At 36.3% G+C, this 17,177-nt stretch overlaps 1 protein-coding gene across 4 annotated transcripts; it reads right to left on the bottom strand.

The window, feature by feature from the left end:
* Nucleotides 1-3,460: 3,460 nt before the first annotated feature.
* Nucleotides 3,461-16,004, bottom strand: LOC133870937 (potassium channel AKT1-like). 4 transcript variants are annotated; one of them, XM_062308230.1, is made up of 12 exons: nucleotides 15,623-16,004; nucleotides 14,436-14,801; nucleotides 13,796-13,853; nucleotides 13,385-13,702; nucleotides 12,681-12,926; nucleotides 12,184-12,282; nucleotides 11,656-11,688; nucleotides 11,366-11,551; nucleotides 10,336-10,530; nucleotides 10,149-10,224; nucleotides 5,096-5,680; nucleotides 3,461-4,165 (listed from the first exon to the last, which is right to left on the bottom strand). In XM_062308230.1, exons 1-12 carry the CDS (start codon nucleotides 15,856-15,858, stop codon nucleotides 3,858-3,860), a joined length of 2,706 nt encoding a protein of 901 aa, XP_062164214.1. In that variant the 5' UTR covers nucleotides 15,859-16,004; the 3' UTR covers nucleotides 3,461-3,857. The 4 variants fall into 4 exon arrangements, with proteins under 4 accessions (XP_062164214.1, XP_062164212.1, XP_062164213.1 ...); XM_062308228.1 differs by having other exon boundaries at nucleotides 10,149-10,530; XM_062308229.1 differs by having other exon boundaries at nucleotides 3,461-4,156; nucleotides 10,149-10,530.
* Nucleotides 16,005-17,177: the final 1,173 nt, after the last annotated feature.

The raw sequence follows: 17,177 nt of genomic DNA, 5'->3' as shown, positions 1-17,177 counted from the left end.
AGAAGAAGAAGAAAGAAAGAAAAGAAAAGAGGAAGTGCTTTTTACATGCTTTTTAAATAAAGTAATGTTTCCCGCATAACAAATGTACACACTTTGTACAACAACGCTGACGTAGAAATGATTTTCATAATAGAAAAATCAATAATATTTCCTGCACCAAAAAAAAAAAATTGAAGTTCATTTTTACGTAAGCGTTGTTGTACAAAGTGGATACATTTGTTATGCAAGAAACGTTACTCTTTTAAATAAAATTTAAGAAAAAAAAAATAGATCGATCTATTTCTTATATATTAAAGAATATATGTCATTTTTAAAGATTAGATTATATAAATATTCTCTGATCCAGTTTGCAACAAATTTATATCCCAGTTATATATGTATGTAATAGATTGATCCAATTGGAAGTCTATTGTTCCAATTAGCCTCAATTGTTTTTTTAAATAATTGTAATTTAAAGGTAGTTTTTTACTTTTTATAAAGTTTACAGGGGTATAAGAGTCATTTTATTCTTTGACTGTCTGATTTATGGTGCATTTGAGATTGCGATTTTAAACCAAATCGTAGAAAATTAATCGTTTGGAAATTGTGTTTTTGAAAAATTTGGATTTGAAAACACAGAAAATTGATTTTTCAAATTGCAGGCAATGGGGTTTTTTTTTTTTTTTTAAAACATAGAATTTTAAAAGGCTAACTTGCGATTTTAAAGGCCAAACTGCGATTTTGTTAAACACTTAACTTCGATTTTAAAAATCATTTTCTTAAAATCGCAAACCTAAAAGGACCTTTAATCCTAAACTCTAGCGGAAGTAGTGATATTGCAAAAAATTGAAAATTCGATAGACTAAATTAAGAGCATTTAAACTTTGAATGAGAGATTAAAAAAAAAAAAAATCATAGAATTAAATGAAGTTTCCCTAAGATAATAAAAAATAGAAATGCCAGGACCTTTCATATATGCATGCATGTCACCTTATTAATATGGCAATAAAGGTCGTCATCTTAAACCCCTAACTCCTCTCTCTCTCTCTCTTTCTCCCAGAGCTTCTCTCTCTAAGTAAGAAAGTTTCTTCTTCTTCTCCGTTGGTCTCTCTAGTCGGGGGGAGGCCTTAAGCCTCCCTCCCGGTTGTTTTTCCTCCTCTTAGCCTTGTAGGGCTAAAGGGGTTTTGTTTTCCTCCCTAGTTTTTCCAGTGGAGGCTAGAGTCCCCCAACCATTAGGGTTGTGTGGTGTTTTGTTTCCCCGGCTTAGATCTGGTGGTTGTTTGTGTCCCTTTTAGTCCTTTTGGACTATGAGGGTTTTGGTTTTGTTGTTTTTCTTTGGATTATGGCAGGAAAACACCCAGTGAGGTGCCCGAGGAGAAGTGTTGCTCTGCTTGTGTCATCGGTGGTGATCCTGGCCGGTTCTAGCAAAACAAGCATGTAGTGAGGACCAGATCTGTGAAACTCCGCTGCCTTCTGTTCAACACACGCCCCTCAGCTTGGGTTGCCTGAGTCTTCTGGATTAGTTGCTGGTTGCTACGGCCGGTTCGATGGTCTGTGTTCGGCGTGTAGTCTTCACGCGCCAAGTTTTTCTTGTCTTTATGGGAGGCACATGAGGGCCACGCTCTACTCCCTTTCGTCGTGGTTCGGTTGCATCCAGTAGTTTTGGTGGCCAACTTGTTAGTGGGGTGTCTTCTCTGTTTGTAGCTCCGGTTGGGTGTTTTCTTGTTTATTAATGTATTGTCTGAGCTTCGTTGCTCAGCTTGGGGTTCACATCTTAAAGGTGTTGTTCTGTGTAAACTTTTAGTGGTGATTTGTATCTGTTGATGGGAGATTAATGAAAGTTTCACTTTCGTTTCAAAAAAAAAAAAAAAATATGGCAATAAAGGCATTGGAAGGACGGTAAATCATATATGCATGCATGTCACCTCATTAAGATAGCCATAAAGGCATTGGAAGCACAGTAGATGTAGATTAGGATTCTCTCAAATTATTCGTCTGAATTTGAGAAAATTCAGGCAGGTGATTATGGGAGACTACTTATGGGACCCACCTGACCAGATAAGTGATTGGGCAGCCTAATTTTTATTTGGTCAGGTAGGTCCCATAAGTAGTCTCTCACAATCACATGTCAGAATTCTCTCAAATTCGGACAGATAATTTGAGATGATCTTAATCCGAGTAGATGTGTTCATATGAATGAAAGCAAACGATATGCATTTAGTTTTCAGGTGAAGAAATTCAAGACAAGAGAAAGCATTTAAGCTTAAGAAACTCTTCAGCGATGGACATAAATTTCTTATAAAATTGAGTTTTAAAAAATTCCTCCAACTCAGTTTCTAAAAGTAATATATGTCTCTTAACATGTAAGAAGCAAATGTTTAAGAAGAAGAAGAAAAAGAAAAAAAAAAAAAAAAAGTGTTTTTTACATGCTTTTTAGTTTTTAAATAACATTTAAGAAAATATATATATATATATATATATATATATATATATATTTCTCACATGCTTAAAGAATATATGTCACTTTTAAAGATCAGATTATAAATATTGTCTGATCCGGTTTGTAACAAATTTCTACCACAGTTATATATGTATGTAATAGATCGATCCAATTGGAAGTCTATTGTTCCAAGCGCACTCCCACTAACTCTTTGAGTAAGTTTAAGAAGAAGGAAAAAAAAAAATCTAATATATTATCAACCTAATGAATAAGAGTATCTAAATAAATAGATTCAAATTAAGCTTCATATAAAAATAGAGTAATAATTCAATGCCACCTAAAGATATAACTTTTCACTACCCTGTCTCATAGGCAAGGTGATCCCCCACTACATTTTTAATTTTTTTATTTTTTAAAAATAAATTAAGGTGAGGGACCACCTTGCCATATAAGCAAGATGGTGAAAAGTTGTATATTTAGGTAGTAGTCAATCATTACTCATAAAAATAAGTCGATGTCAGAAAACCATCAAAGTGAAAATGAAATCCTTGTTTTTCATCATCTTCTAAAAAATAAGTTTTAATTTTTAATGTTGATACCTTCTTGTTTTCTTTTTTTCTTTTTTTTTTTGGGCATAAAAGAATACAAGTTAAGAGCATAAATTGTGGATTGTGTTTACGTCTGCTTGTGTTTCTAATGCTTTCAGGGGACCCTCATCCACCCTCTTTCGTTGTAAATTATGCCTATTTAGACCATGCTATATATATATATATATACGAAAGGAAAAAGATTGTAGAAAGAAAATTAGAAAAACCCAAGCAATTTTATACTTTATTATTTATCTCAACATTAATTACAACATACCCGTCAAATGTTTGTAGAGGAAAATTATTCTTAGACAAATACAAGTGTTGCAACCAGATCAGTGCGAGAAACTATTATGGGCCGGGGTCAAGGGAGAAAAAAAATAAATAAATAAATAAATAAAATATAAATAAATAAATTGTTACTAGGGACTAGTAGAATAAAAAATATATCCTTAAAAAAAATTTGTTCTTAGGAATTGGGGGCCATGGCCTATACTAGTCCCCCCTCCATCCCTGGTTGTACCCTCAACTTTCGTTCTTTGTGTGTAGGACAGGACACTGGATACAAGCCTTACAATTAACACTGCATTTTTCTTTTTCAATCGATTCCATCAGTAGTAACTTTGCTTCCTTCAATAACCCCAAAAACACAAAAACAGTAAATTTCAACGCAAAAAAAAAAAAAAAAAAAAAAAAAAAAAAAAAAAAAAAAAAAAAAAAAGAAAAAAGAAAAAAAATCATATATGAAAAATCAATGTCCTTCCCAATCCCAACTACCCATAGCTCAAAATGTAGATGCAGGGTTGTCTAGGTGCGGGCCTGACTCCTTGGAGAGAAGCCAAATTTCAGCTCTAACTGGCCGTCTGGTGGCTGTTTGAACTGCCAATTCCATCATCACTTACAAGAACAAGATGATCACCATCTCTAATAAGCTCTATATCTTCAATTTCAGCTCCTTCTTTAGTTAAAACTTTGCTTGGAGAGAAGCCAAATTTTTTGGCACCAACATCAAGTAGTTCTTGAAGGGAAAGAGGCAGTAGCACAAGCTTTCCAGCAACCTCACCTTTCTCCGGGCAACTAAGTGTCACTCTAGCTGGGAAGCTGTTCAAACTCCGGGCACTAGCAAAACTGCCAGCAGATGCAATAAGGTCTGTGACACCTACATATTATGAGAATTCCACTTTATGCATGCCAGCAAAAGTGTGATTGTTGAAACTATGCAATTCAGTGAAAAGTAAAGACAAGATAAGAAAAAACAATGCACAGAGAAAATTACGCGGTTTAGCATTGTGCCTACATTCACAGGAGCGAGCGGCATTTTTCGCTATATTCAACAAAAATTATAGTTACATCATATATAATATACTGACACCAATTAAAACGCGAGCCTGGTACATTCAAAATCTCCTATATACACATACCATACTGTGACAGGCTTTGCCGCCGCACCCCTCAACCTATATTATTCGATCCGGCATAACAAGCTTAACATAAGCTGCCATGAGTCTCATGAACTCTGATCATTTCGCTAAGTTACTGGTATAACTTCCTTATCCTAAACATGAGTCACCGTCTCTAACATATCAATCAGGCCTCAGGGTAAGAAATGAACTCGAGGACTAAGCAATTCCCTCCAGTTCCTGTAGCTGACTAAGATTACATTAATGCAGGGAGCCTTGGGATAAAAAACTAGGACAAGCATGAAATTAGAAAAAGGGCATCTTGAGGGTTTGGTTTCCAGTACTTCTTGGCCAAAAAATAGAAATAAACAACTGTGTGCTGAAATTCAATCAGAAATAAAAAAGCATGACAAGATTTGGCAAATTAAAATTGACTCAGCTCATTTTATTGTAAACCAATATTATTCTAAATCATTCTATTTGCATAAAAAAGTAGTCATGAATTATTTCTATTAAGAGAAAAAGTTAAGAATTTACTTATTTCAAGCATGCATTTCTTGTTTCCTTAATCACCTTTCATTTTCAGTATTAACAACGACCTAAGTTAATCACGCCGGTGTATGACACCCAAATTACCAAAATGTGACCATCATAAAAAAGTACGCAAAACAGATGTAGATCACCCTCACCAGCATTAGCAGCTGACATGACCCCAAGAAGTGAATCGTGAAAATTGTTAGCCTTTCGCCTTGGACGACTATCCAACCATGTCACCTCCCCGGCAGGCGGAATGCTTTCGTGGAGATATGGAGGCATCATTGGCTCACTCTGGTACTTCCCAAGGAATGATACACCTCGATGCTTTTTAAGTACTGGGACAGCTGGTGGTTTCTTGACCTCTTCTTGCTTGGCCTGAAATAAGTCTTTGATATCTTCATGGCCCTGATGATCTGCCAAAGCCCTAGGTGTCCATCCAGTGATATCTGGGTTATCAATGTCAGCTCCTTGGTTCAACAGGAACTCAACTATTTCAGTATTTCCTTCACATACTGCTGCATGAAGAGCTGTAGTCCCATTGCTCTTAGGCAGAGTCACGTCTCCACCATATTTGACAATGTCCTTGAGCAATTCTAAGTTGTTTTGCTCAACAGCAATGCATGCAAAATGGCCCACATTGCCAGAAGATATCTCTGCCCCATTGTCTGTGAGAGTTTTAATCACGGATTCATGTCTCCCCAGTATTGCTTCCCATAAGGGAACATTTCCTTCTGAATCTGCAAAAATAAGAGCAGAATAAAGCAAATTGATGCAGCAAATAGGCAATGTCATCATTCATATGAACTCAACTAAACTCAACCTTGATTGTGAGTAATTGAGGTCGGTTAAATATGCTCTTTTTATAGTTTCTAATTAAGCCGTATTCTGCACCAAAGTAAGCTAATAAAATAAATACATAAAATGACAGATTGTAAAATTAACTATGTTGATTGTCTCACCTTCCCAGAAATTTCGGAACACTAAACCAATGGTGAGCCACTTTACAGTACTTGGCTACATCCTACATGCTTGGTCATTTATTCAGCAAGTTCAAGATTCGTTGTATCTTCATTGGTTATGATAGCCAAAGGAAAGGATGGAGACCTTGTAACCTGACCACTGATTGTGTACATATCAAGAAATGCAGTATTTGATAAAGCATCTCCATGGTGGTCAAAAGAATGGGCGTCGCTACCAGACATTATCAGGCTTAAAAGAAATTGAAGATGAATTGTATGAGAAGATGGGGGAGTAAACAGTTAAAAGTGCATCCTGGGGAAATTGAAGAATTGCAACACTTTGGAGATAAAGGCAAAACAAGATCTTAGTAAAGCAACATAGCGTCCTTGGCAGGTTGCTGTTCACCAAAAGACACTAGAGGAGGATTGACTGAGACAACAAGAAGCCGAAATAGAAGCAAGCTCATAGCCACAACTAAGAAGATCAACCAGGCAACAAAACCAAATCTCAAGTATCCCAATGCAGCATTGACAGAAGAAGATATTATAAAAGGGGCTATTGACATATCAGGAAACATTGAAAAGAATTAGAGTGGAGAAAAAGCAATGAAAGAGGAGATTCTGGCTCCAAGGCATAATCAAACTTTGGACCTGGTTCCGAAGCCCAAGGATATAAAACTCATTTCCTGCAAATGGAATAAAGACTCTCGTAGATGGATCAGTGGAGAGATATAAGGACCGTCTAGTGGATCGGGGATTCTCTCAACAATACAAGCTAGGCTATGACAAAACGCTTATCCAAGGGAAAAGATAACCATTGTACATATAAGTTTGTGTGCTTTGAGGTGGGGGATGGGTATAATGTACGGTTTTGGCATGATTGTTGGTGTGGAGATAGTCCGCTGAAGCTTTGCTATCCAGTTTTGTTCAGTATTGCTCGATATAAAGACGCTTGGATGGTAGATAATTTGTCTGTGTTAGATGGAGTTGTACAATGGAATGTTGTTTTTACATGCCTTGCATGGATTGGGAGGTGGAGATGGTTTTTTCTTTTTATGAGCAGTTGTATTCTCACCGGATTCGGCATGGAGCAGATGACTGGGTAGTTTGGAGCCTCTCTAAAAGGAGGCATTTTGAAGTGAAGTCATACTATAAAGCTTTAGATAGTCAAGAGGGTTATTCATTTCCTTGGAAGAGTATTTAGCGTGTTAAAGCTCCATAGCAGGTGTCGGTTTTTGTGTGGACGGCAGCTCTAGGAAAGATCTTAACGCATAACAATTTGCGTAAGCGAAATATAGTGGTGGTGAAGTGGTGTTGTATGTGCAAGAAGAGTGGGGAATCAATTGACCACCTATTACTTCACTATGATGTTGTACGGAATATATGGAGCTATTTTCTTATTTTGTTTGGGGGTGGAGTGGGTTATGCCGAGACGGGTGCTGGATTTGTTAAGTAGCTAGGGCAATTCATTGGATCGTGGTCAAGTTAAGCAGATTTAGAAGCAAGTTTTTTTATGTGTGATGTGGGGTCCTTGGCGGGAAATGAATGCTCGGTACTTTGAAGATGTAGAAACCTCGGTGTTGAAGTTGCGTCGAACTGTGCTTAATACTTTATTTTTATGGGTCTCAGCTCATCATAGCCCGAGTAGTGTTACTTTTGTGGAGTTTTTAATTTCATGCTCTTTTGTGTCCTACTGGTACTTTTGTATACTTCTTGTGTACTAGGGTTGTGCCCCTTTGCACTTTTTTAATGAAATGACATTATTTATCAAAAAAAAAAAAAAAAAATCACCATTGTACATGTCTTATTAGCACTTATAGTCAGCAAGTCTCGGAAGTTATGGAAAATGAACTTGAAAAATGATTTCCTATTTGGAGAACTAGATCAAGAAATTTATATAAAACAAACAAGAGGATTTGAGAGTCAAACTCAAGCAGACTATGTCTGCCAGTTAAGGAAAATTCTTTATGGGATAAAGAAAGCACTAAGAGCATATTACGGTAAAATTGTAGAGCTATTAATTCAGGGTGGAGATTCAGTAGTGTTAGAGTGAAGATATAAATAGGACACCTACATACCACTCCTTTTACTCATAGGAAATTACATATTATCCCACAGACATTTCAATCTCATTCTAACAAGTAACACCTGCGGATTTAAGCATGTTTATCAAGGCCTAACGTGTTCAATAATGAAGTCAAAGTTCAATGAATGAAGAACTTGCCGACCTGCTTCCAAATGAAGGATCTTGGAAAACTCAAGCACTTTCTCAAAATTGAAGTTGACCGTACTAAGGATGGTCTGTTCCTTTGCCAGCACGTGTGCTAAGATTACCTCAAAACCTTAGCATGCTTGACTAAAAGATGATCACTATACCCATGGAGGTCAATGCCAAGTTTGTGTAGAAGGCGGCAAAGAATTGGAAGACTCAACCATGTAAGGATAGGTAGTCTTATCTACCTGACATTGACGCGATTTGATATGTTGTGTGCAATTGGGTGTGATCAGTTGGTATGCAAATTATGAGGAAAACTCACCTAGAAGCTGTTCAACAAGCACTTAGGTATGTAAAAGGGATGGTTGACTACAATCTCCTATACAAGAAGGGCAAAATAACTCGATGAATATTAAGGTATGTAAAGGGGACAGTTGACTACAATCTCTTATATAGCGTCACTATCAACCAGTGTTGTCACTACCAACCATTAAGGCAGCGAATTGAGCAGCAACACAAGAAAGTTCATGGCTGACGATACAGCTCATGAGAGACTTATTCCAACTGGTTGATTAGGCAGTGCCACTACATTATGATCACCAATTAGCAATACTCTTGGCAGAGAATCAAGTTTCATGCCAAAACCAAGCATGTGGAAGTGTTTTTACCTTTTAAGAGAGAAGGTATCATAAGGAAAGCAAGAGATGTGTCAGATTAATACTGAGGACCAAGTTCAGGTATATTTGCCAAAAGGACTTACATTACTAAGTTCACACTAAACTCAGGAAGCAACTTAGTATGGAGACTAAAGTGGAGTGGATAGAGAGTCAATGCTGAGAGAGAGTGTTGACGGCAAGTTGTCGCCTCTCTCTAGAAGCCGCCATCCAAGTAAAAGAAAACCAAACTTCATACTATTTGCATTATCACAGTCAATCTAGAAGCAAGGAGAAAGTGTCTGTGTTGGCCAAGTAACAGAGTTCAAGCACTACATATATAGGCGGCGTGGGAATTATTTTGTGTGAAGCAATAAGGTGAGTGAGATCTGGTAGGAGTGGTAACGTGAGTGAAGTGTTGGTTAATGTTATTGTCTTGCTGTCCATGTTCTGAAGTATTAAAAGTCTAAAGGTGTCAGGCGTGTCTAAGTGATATTATTGGTGAAGGTGCTTGTGTAAAGCACTTGTATCATAGTTAAATCCTCATATCCAGGTGCTTCTATTAATAATTGTGCTGTTTTCCTTGTGTTTTCTTCAACATATGGCAAGCAGGATTCGAGATACTGGAGCAAGTTTGGAACAGACAGTATCTAGTTAACAACCATCCATGATGACACTATAAAAAACTTAAAAGAGTATACATGTGATTTACAACTTTCAAAAAAAACGTGCACTTTTTTTAACAGTAGTGATACTTATAAATGTTCTCGAGAGGACAGCATTCTTTTTCTTTTTCTTTTCTTTTTTTGTATACATAGGAGGACAGCATTCTAAATGTTTGAAAAATATGCATAAAATAACGGAGGAAAAAAAATCATAAATTCGGGTACTGTTTCATAGCCAAAAATGGAATTTGCTTGCTAAAGTCTTGCTAGAGTTAAAGCTATCCTTGTAAGAAAGAGGTAAGTCTGTGTTTCTCCAACAAATATAAATTAAACCATGAGATCTAGCCTCCCTAATTTTCAACATATATTTTAAAAAAGAGTAAGCTAATGTAGTACACTCCCATCCTATTAGGCTAATGTGGCAATGCCGATCAGCATTTGGATCAGCCATTATTTAAAAAAAAAAAATCTAAGATCTAATGGGCACTGCCACGTTAACCTAGTAGAATGAGGATGGGATAGGGGTTTAGTAAATAGTATTTCTCCTTAAAAAAGCATAACATCAGCCAATCTAGAAAGAACATAGAGGTAATGTACAAATAAAGACAAGAAGAGCCGTGGAGACAATTAGGCAGCAGAAGGAAGGGAAAATAGTACAAGAACTTCACAACACTGTATCAGGGGATTCATACTTGTCGCATACTAGAACATACCTTTGATGTTAGGATCTGCTCCATACTCTAGAAGTAGAACTACACAATTCTCACTTCCTTTTGATGCTGCAATATGCTGTTGCAACAAAAGAAAAAGTAGCTCACAGTCCCTAATTGAAATATTGTTCTTAAAGAGAGAGAAAAAAAAAAAAATTTTAAAAAATCTAGAAAAAGGTGATCTGCTCACCAATGCTGTCCGTCCTCCATTATCCACTTCATTTGGATCAGAGCCACGCCTCAGCAACTGCTGCAACAGTAAATCATCACCTCTGGTGGCTGCAAAGCATAAACTAAGAGGCAAACCCATTCTGCCCTGACCTAGAAAGTGCTCTGTATCAGTAAGAATTTCTTGCATCAGTGGGTCCCTCATCTCTTTCAAATGCTGCATCAAATGAAAAATTCAGTCTAAGAATAAGACAAATAATCCTCCACTTGCACAATATAAGTTTCATTTACTTAAACTTATAATCTTGTGTTTTGATATGTAGTGAGAAAATCTTATTTTATGGTTGTCTGTTATCATTAAAAACAAATGATTACAATGTTATGTATCATATACATAGAGCACTTGCATAATGGGAGGAACAAGGTGCCTAATTCAGTCTAGTTCCCGGAACTAACATCCCAGAAAGAACTGATCTTCATTTCAAAGAACAATTTCTATAACCACAAAGTAATGAGTTTCTGCAGCAGCGAACAGGTTAGTGATGATAGTTCCCTAGATCAATTTCCAGATAAACTTTCTTAATCATTTTGAGATACCTAAAGAGATGAATAAGGTGTTCAAGCACACAAGGCTCAGTCCGAAGTACTACTTTACCAAACACCGAAGAAATTAAATGTGGATTTCTAACTATGCTCAACTCTAATTCAATGACGCTCTTTGAGCCTCTATATTTTATAAACACAAGGCCGAATATTATCCAATACTCAGCTATATGACTACAGGTGGTTTGATTGCAAACATAAAAGCTGTTCACAAAATAAAAAGAAATAAACTAGCTAGATCCACTATGTCCCATTCTAAGGTAGAAATTTCTTAAGATGGTACAAATTTTGTTAAATTCTCTATGGGGGAAAAAATCAATTCTATGAACAGATAAAAAAAAATCTAAAGAACTGTATGGAGCCATAGTTTACAATTCAAGTAAACACCCTCTGCCCCCTCCAATAAAACAAGGGAAAGGGAGATGATTGGTGCCGAAACTTTTACAGACCTGAAGAATATTGTTCATGATTATGGTCCCATCTCCAACATTTGCCTGAACAATATTTAAAAAAGAAGTACGGTTCAAACGCAGCAGCTGACTCAATCGTTTGGTCCGGACTGTATACAGTTGAGGCCTGTAACAGAGCATGCCTATCTCACCAACAACATCTCCTGTCTTAGCCTCGCCAACAGTCTGCCATCATCCATTGCAAAGAACATATTAAGTTCCTAAACACCCCAGTGATGGCCAATAGTTGGAGACAAAAAAAATCAGAAGATTTCTATAATTATACTTGCCTCTTCTGTATTATTCTTTTTCACGATGAATTCCTGAGAGAGAGAGAGAGAGACTTCAATGAGAAAGTTAACCAAAGTAGAAACAAAAGGAAAAAAAATGGTCTGTGTTTCAAGAGGAATAATTTCCCTGTCAAACGTATATACTGTGCACTAGAATTGAATTCATTAAATTTTAGCTACTCCACTATTCATATACTTCAACCAGAACCAATTAAAACACAATTGCAAGGTATACATGGACCCTGAGGAAATGAAAGAAATATATCCCTTGAAATTTAACTATGTCTCATTATCTTCCACCTTCTTTATTCATTTTTTTCAGACTTTTAGTTTGTGTTGTTCTTTACAGAAGAACAATAAAAAGAAAAGAAAGATCCAAAAGACCTTTATTTAGGTACATTTTCTCATTTATATGTTTGAATGTACATCTTATGGCTATGGAAAGAAAAAAATATATATTTATTTTTCCCACTCAACACACACACATATTTTATTTTATTTTTGGGTGGGAAGGATTTTAGTTCTTACCACAGCACCAGTAACCAGTATATACAAGTCTGTGGGTGCTTCATTCTGCAAAATTACATCCTCTTTGGGAGGAAAATATTCAGCCTTCATCTCTGAGACCTTCAATACGAAAATTCAAAGACATGGAAGTCAAACAAAGCATGCAAAATGTAAAGGAGACTTGCTGGTGTTTGGATATGCATACTTTTGATGCCTTGATACAAAGATATTTTTTTTCTTGTTAAATTTGAAAACATCAAAATATGAGTTACTTTTACCTTCTTACTACTGTTTAATTCTTGACAGGCATTTTTTGCGTCATAAGATAACATACAGAACTCATGTTTCTCAACCTTCAACTCTGACAAACATAGAATTCCATGAGCATTTTTCTTAATTTTATTTGCAAAACTGAAGGCCATACCTCATTGCATCTAACAGAGGAAACACACAGAAAGGCCCCTTGATGCCCCATCCAAACACCATCAAAGATTATGAGATAAAGTTAGAAGTATTACCAGTTGGAAAAGTAAGTCAACTGATACCCCACGGAACAAGTACACCTTGTCAACAAGTGAATAGAAGAGAAAGTGTGAGATACTAGATCGAATTGCTTTAGGTAGGGAATCAAGAAACTCTTGCTGCTGCAGCCCTTCTGAATCAGTTCTATACTTCAGACATAAATGATCAAGCATCTGCTCTTGCAGGCGAGCAGGTAGGCAGTTCCTTTGTGCAAAACTCGAGGCTGCATGAATAGTGTCTCTCTGGAGTTCCATATAAATAAGACCAAGAAAACAAACTAGATGAAAAGGCCATAACAGTGAGTTATCAATATAAGAAAAGCATATAATGTTCTGATGATTCTAAAAAAAAGAAAAGAAAGGTATTGGTTTGGATTTTTCTATCGAAGTAAGTAGATTTCATTTGTAAATCAAAGCTGGGTGCTATCCGGTTACTAGATGCAAGCACAAGCTGAACAGTACTGGTGCATTTGAGGTAATTAGGAGATTCACTATTCTAACAAATACATCTCTGAAAGTCAAACTTCTTACAAACATCATCTAGAACCTCCAAGGAAAAATGGCATCCACACAAAGGTTGCCTAAAAGCCAATTAAACCTTATTTGAAAAGGAAAAAAAAAACACTTTGCCACAGAAGAGCATTTAAGGCCAAAAAAATCCAACCAGATATGGCATAAGCATTCAGACAGAATCTACTCACAAATTTCCTTGTTCGACTGGTCCCATGGACAACCAAGTTTGTCATATTTCCAATTATATATGATGTTAGGCCAAGATCAAAAAGCATGTAGAAAATGTCGAATATCATCTCCCTGGTATTGGTAGCATGCAAATCACCATAGCCGGTGGTTGTAAGAGTGGTGATGGACCAGTAAACTGAGGTCACATATCGGATCGACAAACTCTGGTCATGAAAGTTTTGCAAGATAAGTGCAATCCATGTCCTACTTGGGTTAGAATTACGTGCAGCAAGAAGATAGAAGCAGCAGGCAGCACAATGAACTGCAAAGAGAGTAACCTAAAGGCAGCACAAGCCTGATAAGAATACATCAATATTGAAAAATCTCCACACTTCAATGAAAATGAACAAATATTAGTAACAGATGCTCACACATATAAGCTTTGCACATCGAACCCAAAAGTAGCTGAAGTTCCTGTCTTTTTCCAATCTGACATGATAAAGAAAAGGGAAAAATAGAAAACGAAAGTTTCATGAGCAAGTACTGGAAATAGAAAAACTAGTAGGAAGGTAGAGAAGAGATAGATATATATATATAAAAGAATAAAAATAATAACATAAGATTATTTTTTGGCTTGGAAAGTAGGTGAAAACAAACTGGTTTCCACTATTTTTATTGTGCTGGCAATAATTGAGGTTCATGCATAGTATGAGATAATGGAAAATACAGACAATATACCTTCACAAAGCAACTACAGAGGACTAAATGCATAGATACATACTGGCCATTAAGGAATTTAATGAACTTATACCATCTTTTTAAGAAGTTGGTTCAGAATATATATATAAGAAAGAAAAAGTATTAATATTAATTGCAAATGAAAAGAAATTTAGTCACCAATAAGATAGACTCAATACCAGCTTACTTACTGATATAGCCAACAATGACATAAGTATTCTGGTGACAAAAATGATTCCAGAAGAACTCAATAGTCTTGGAATATAATAAATTGGCATCATATCAATACAAATGAAAATTGCTGCAATGGATAAGGAAACTCCCCATCTTTACCTGGCAAACAGTTTACTGACCCTTCGGAGACGCCAGAGGCGAAGCAAATTGAAGTATCCATATGTCTGTAGAGGAGGGGGCAATATGCTCCTAGCAAACTCAGAAGGGATTGTGGAGATGACATCAAATGCCAACCAAGTCCTGGTGTACCTCCAAGCAATCTGCTTTGGGTTGTCTATGAGGAGATAAGAAGTTTCATCGAGGTATGCAACAAAGAAAGTCAATGCAATGTCAATGGCAAAAAATCCGTTGACAACGTTATCGATTACAGCAAGAGGTCCCCTTGGTTTCTCTAGGAATCCAAATTCAAAGGGAGACACCCATGCCGTGTAGAAAACTAGAAATACTAGAAATGTCTCCCAGAGTCTGCAATATCAGTTAGAGCTCCATGTCTCAATCATTTTATTTCCAACACATAACATGATTATTGAACAACAAAAATAATATGAAATTCTCCACAACATATAATACGTAGTTTGACTTACAAAAAGAGTCAACAACATAGCCACAAAAAAAAAAAAAAGGTTTATAAAAGAATAAATAAGATCCAAAAGGTTGCATAACAAATACATAAATATTTGGAAAATCCCAAAATATCCCCTCCGCCCCCCAAATATCCGGTTCCCCACTAACTTGATACAGAAGAAAAAGTAATCAAAGGTGTTTGAACAGGGATTTTCTTACAATGTGTAACGATAACAGAGCTATAGACCTGTGCCTGTGAAAGTGAAGATTACAAAAGGGATTAAAGTATCATTGAAAACGTTTATGATGCCCAGCATTAATAAGACAGTTTCTGTTCTTGGCAGAGGGGGATTAACGTGCTAAGGTTCTATCCCCCACAAAAACCCACCTCGTGATAGATTGAACTTCAAACCTCCTTTCTTCACAATTCAATGGAAAATACTACTTGCCAACACAATCTGGTTTTAATCTTTGAACAACACAAGCCACTGGGTTTCTTATGGTTGTGTTAAAAAAGCAATAATATTTAAATAAAATGTTGCACCATTGCGATTAAATTGCCCAAAATAACTCTTAACGAGAGAGACAGAGGGAGATACTTATCTCCTCAGAAATTCGACAAATGCCAAACAACAACACATTCAAACAAAGCCCCAGACGAAGAAATGGCATTTAGATCAAAATGAGAGTGGGAACGAAGAGAGGAAGAGGGAGGAATGAACCTGTAGCGGGGATCAAATGGGGAGACAATGAAGGGGCGGAGCTTTACGCGGCGAGTGGTGGAAGCGGTGATGCCAAGTGGCGGAAGAATGCCACCTGTGAGGCTGTAATGGCTACCATCGTCTCTTGGCGGTTGTTGATCCTCTCCTCCTCCTCCTCCTCCTCCATCCCCTAGTCTCCCGCACATCGACGCCCTCAACACCCCTCCAAGGTTCTTCCTCTGCGTCAGCCTCGACATGTTAGAGATATTCAAGCTCTCTCTCTCTCTCTCTCTCTCTCTCTCGCTATATCTGTCCCTTCTCGATCCGTGCCATTTGTTGCACCAAACCGAGCACCCAAAAATCTGAGAGTCACTCTCTCTCTCCCTCTCCCTCTCCCTCTCCCTCTCCCTCTACGTCTCTCTCGCCCGGTTAAATTCTCTCAATTCAAATGGCTTTTTGGTTCGTTCCATTTTCTGTCCGCCTTTCGAAAAAGCTGTCACACTGTTTCAACCGTTAATTACTCGCTTCCGTGAAACAGTTGGAGCAGAGGGTGGACTATTTTTCCTAATAACATTTTCTGAAAGCTTCGAACAACAATAATGAGAGTAAGTCAAAACATTAACGGTGCAATCAGAAATAATTAAATTATTGAATTGAGATACTAAAATAAATATTGTAAATTTAAATAATTGCAAAATAACTGCTCCAAAAATATATTGAGCTGGTTTGGCAAACGACTCTCTCCCCTCTATATTTTTTTCACTTTTTTTAAAAAAGTCAAATAAAAAATATTCTTTTTTTTTCACTTTTTATATCACATGTTCACATCAATAATTTTTTATTATTATCAAAACAAAAAATTTACTATAAAATAAAATTTTTTCACATTTTTCTATAAAACAATTTTAAACTTTTTTATACTTTATATCACATCAATTACTTTTTACTACTATTCAAACAAATATTCCACAATTTAGTCCCATTTGCCAAACAAGCTCATTTTCATCATATTACACATTTTTGCTGGAAGGAACTAGAGTATAAAAAATTAAAAATAAAAACCTAAATGAATTGGGTATTTTAGGTTTTTTATGTTGGAAGAAATAATAATAATAATAATAATGAAGGACAAAAATATCATTTTGGGGGGACAAAATTATAAAATATGTATATTTAAAAAGGAATTTTAAATATTTTTGAGGGACCGGACATTCGTAACCCCACCCCAACACTTAGATCCGCTCATGATAGAACCCACATACCTGGGCAAGAGGTAAAATGCTTAAGACGTGTTTGTTTTAACACGTGAGTCCTTTAGTGGCCCTCTTAGCAATCTGAGCAGGTGAATCCTATAGTAATTTTCTCCTAAAGATAAAGCAAACCAAATCTTCATTTATATATGATTCATGCTTTTAAATATGTTTTTCTTTTTTTAAAAATAAGAGAAGATAATTAATCGTGGCTACTTTACATTAATAGTATCTACCACTTGAGAATTGCTCAAGAGAAGTCTAGACGGCACAGACGCTTTCTTAAAATCAATTAAGTTATAGCCTGACCTGCCCCACCAAGACAT

This window comes from Alnus glutinosa, chromosome 6 (genome assembly GCF_958979055.1).
Source record: "Alnus glutinosa chromosome 6, dhAlnGlut1.1, whole genome shotgun sequence".
Lineage (NCBI taxonomy): Eukaryota > Viridiplantae > Streptophyta > Magnoliopsida > Fagales > Betulaceae > Alnus > Alnus glutinosa.
This window is presented reverse-complemented; position numbering and strand designations above follow the sequence as displayed.

Bases quoted from the DNA above. Each gene is read 5' to 3' on its own strand.
- LOC133870937 (XM_062308228.1), bottom strand. From the start codon at position 15,858: ATGTCGAGGCTGACGCAGAGGAAGAACCTTGGAGGGGTGTTGAGGGCG. The intron at 11,689-12,183 runs GTAAGAACTAAA...TCTCTCTCTCAG, and splicing joins TACTGGTTACTGGTGCTGTG to GAATTCATCGTGAAAAAGAA. The intron at 4,166-5,095 runs GTGAGGGTGATC...CATAATATGTAG, and splicing joins CATGTCAGCTGCTAATGCTG to GTGTCACAGACCTTATTGCA.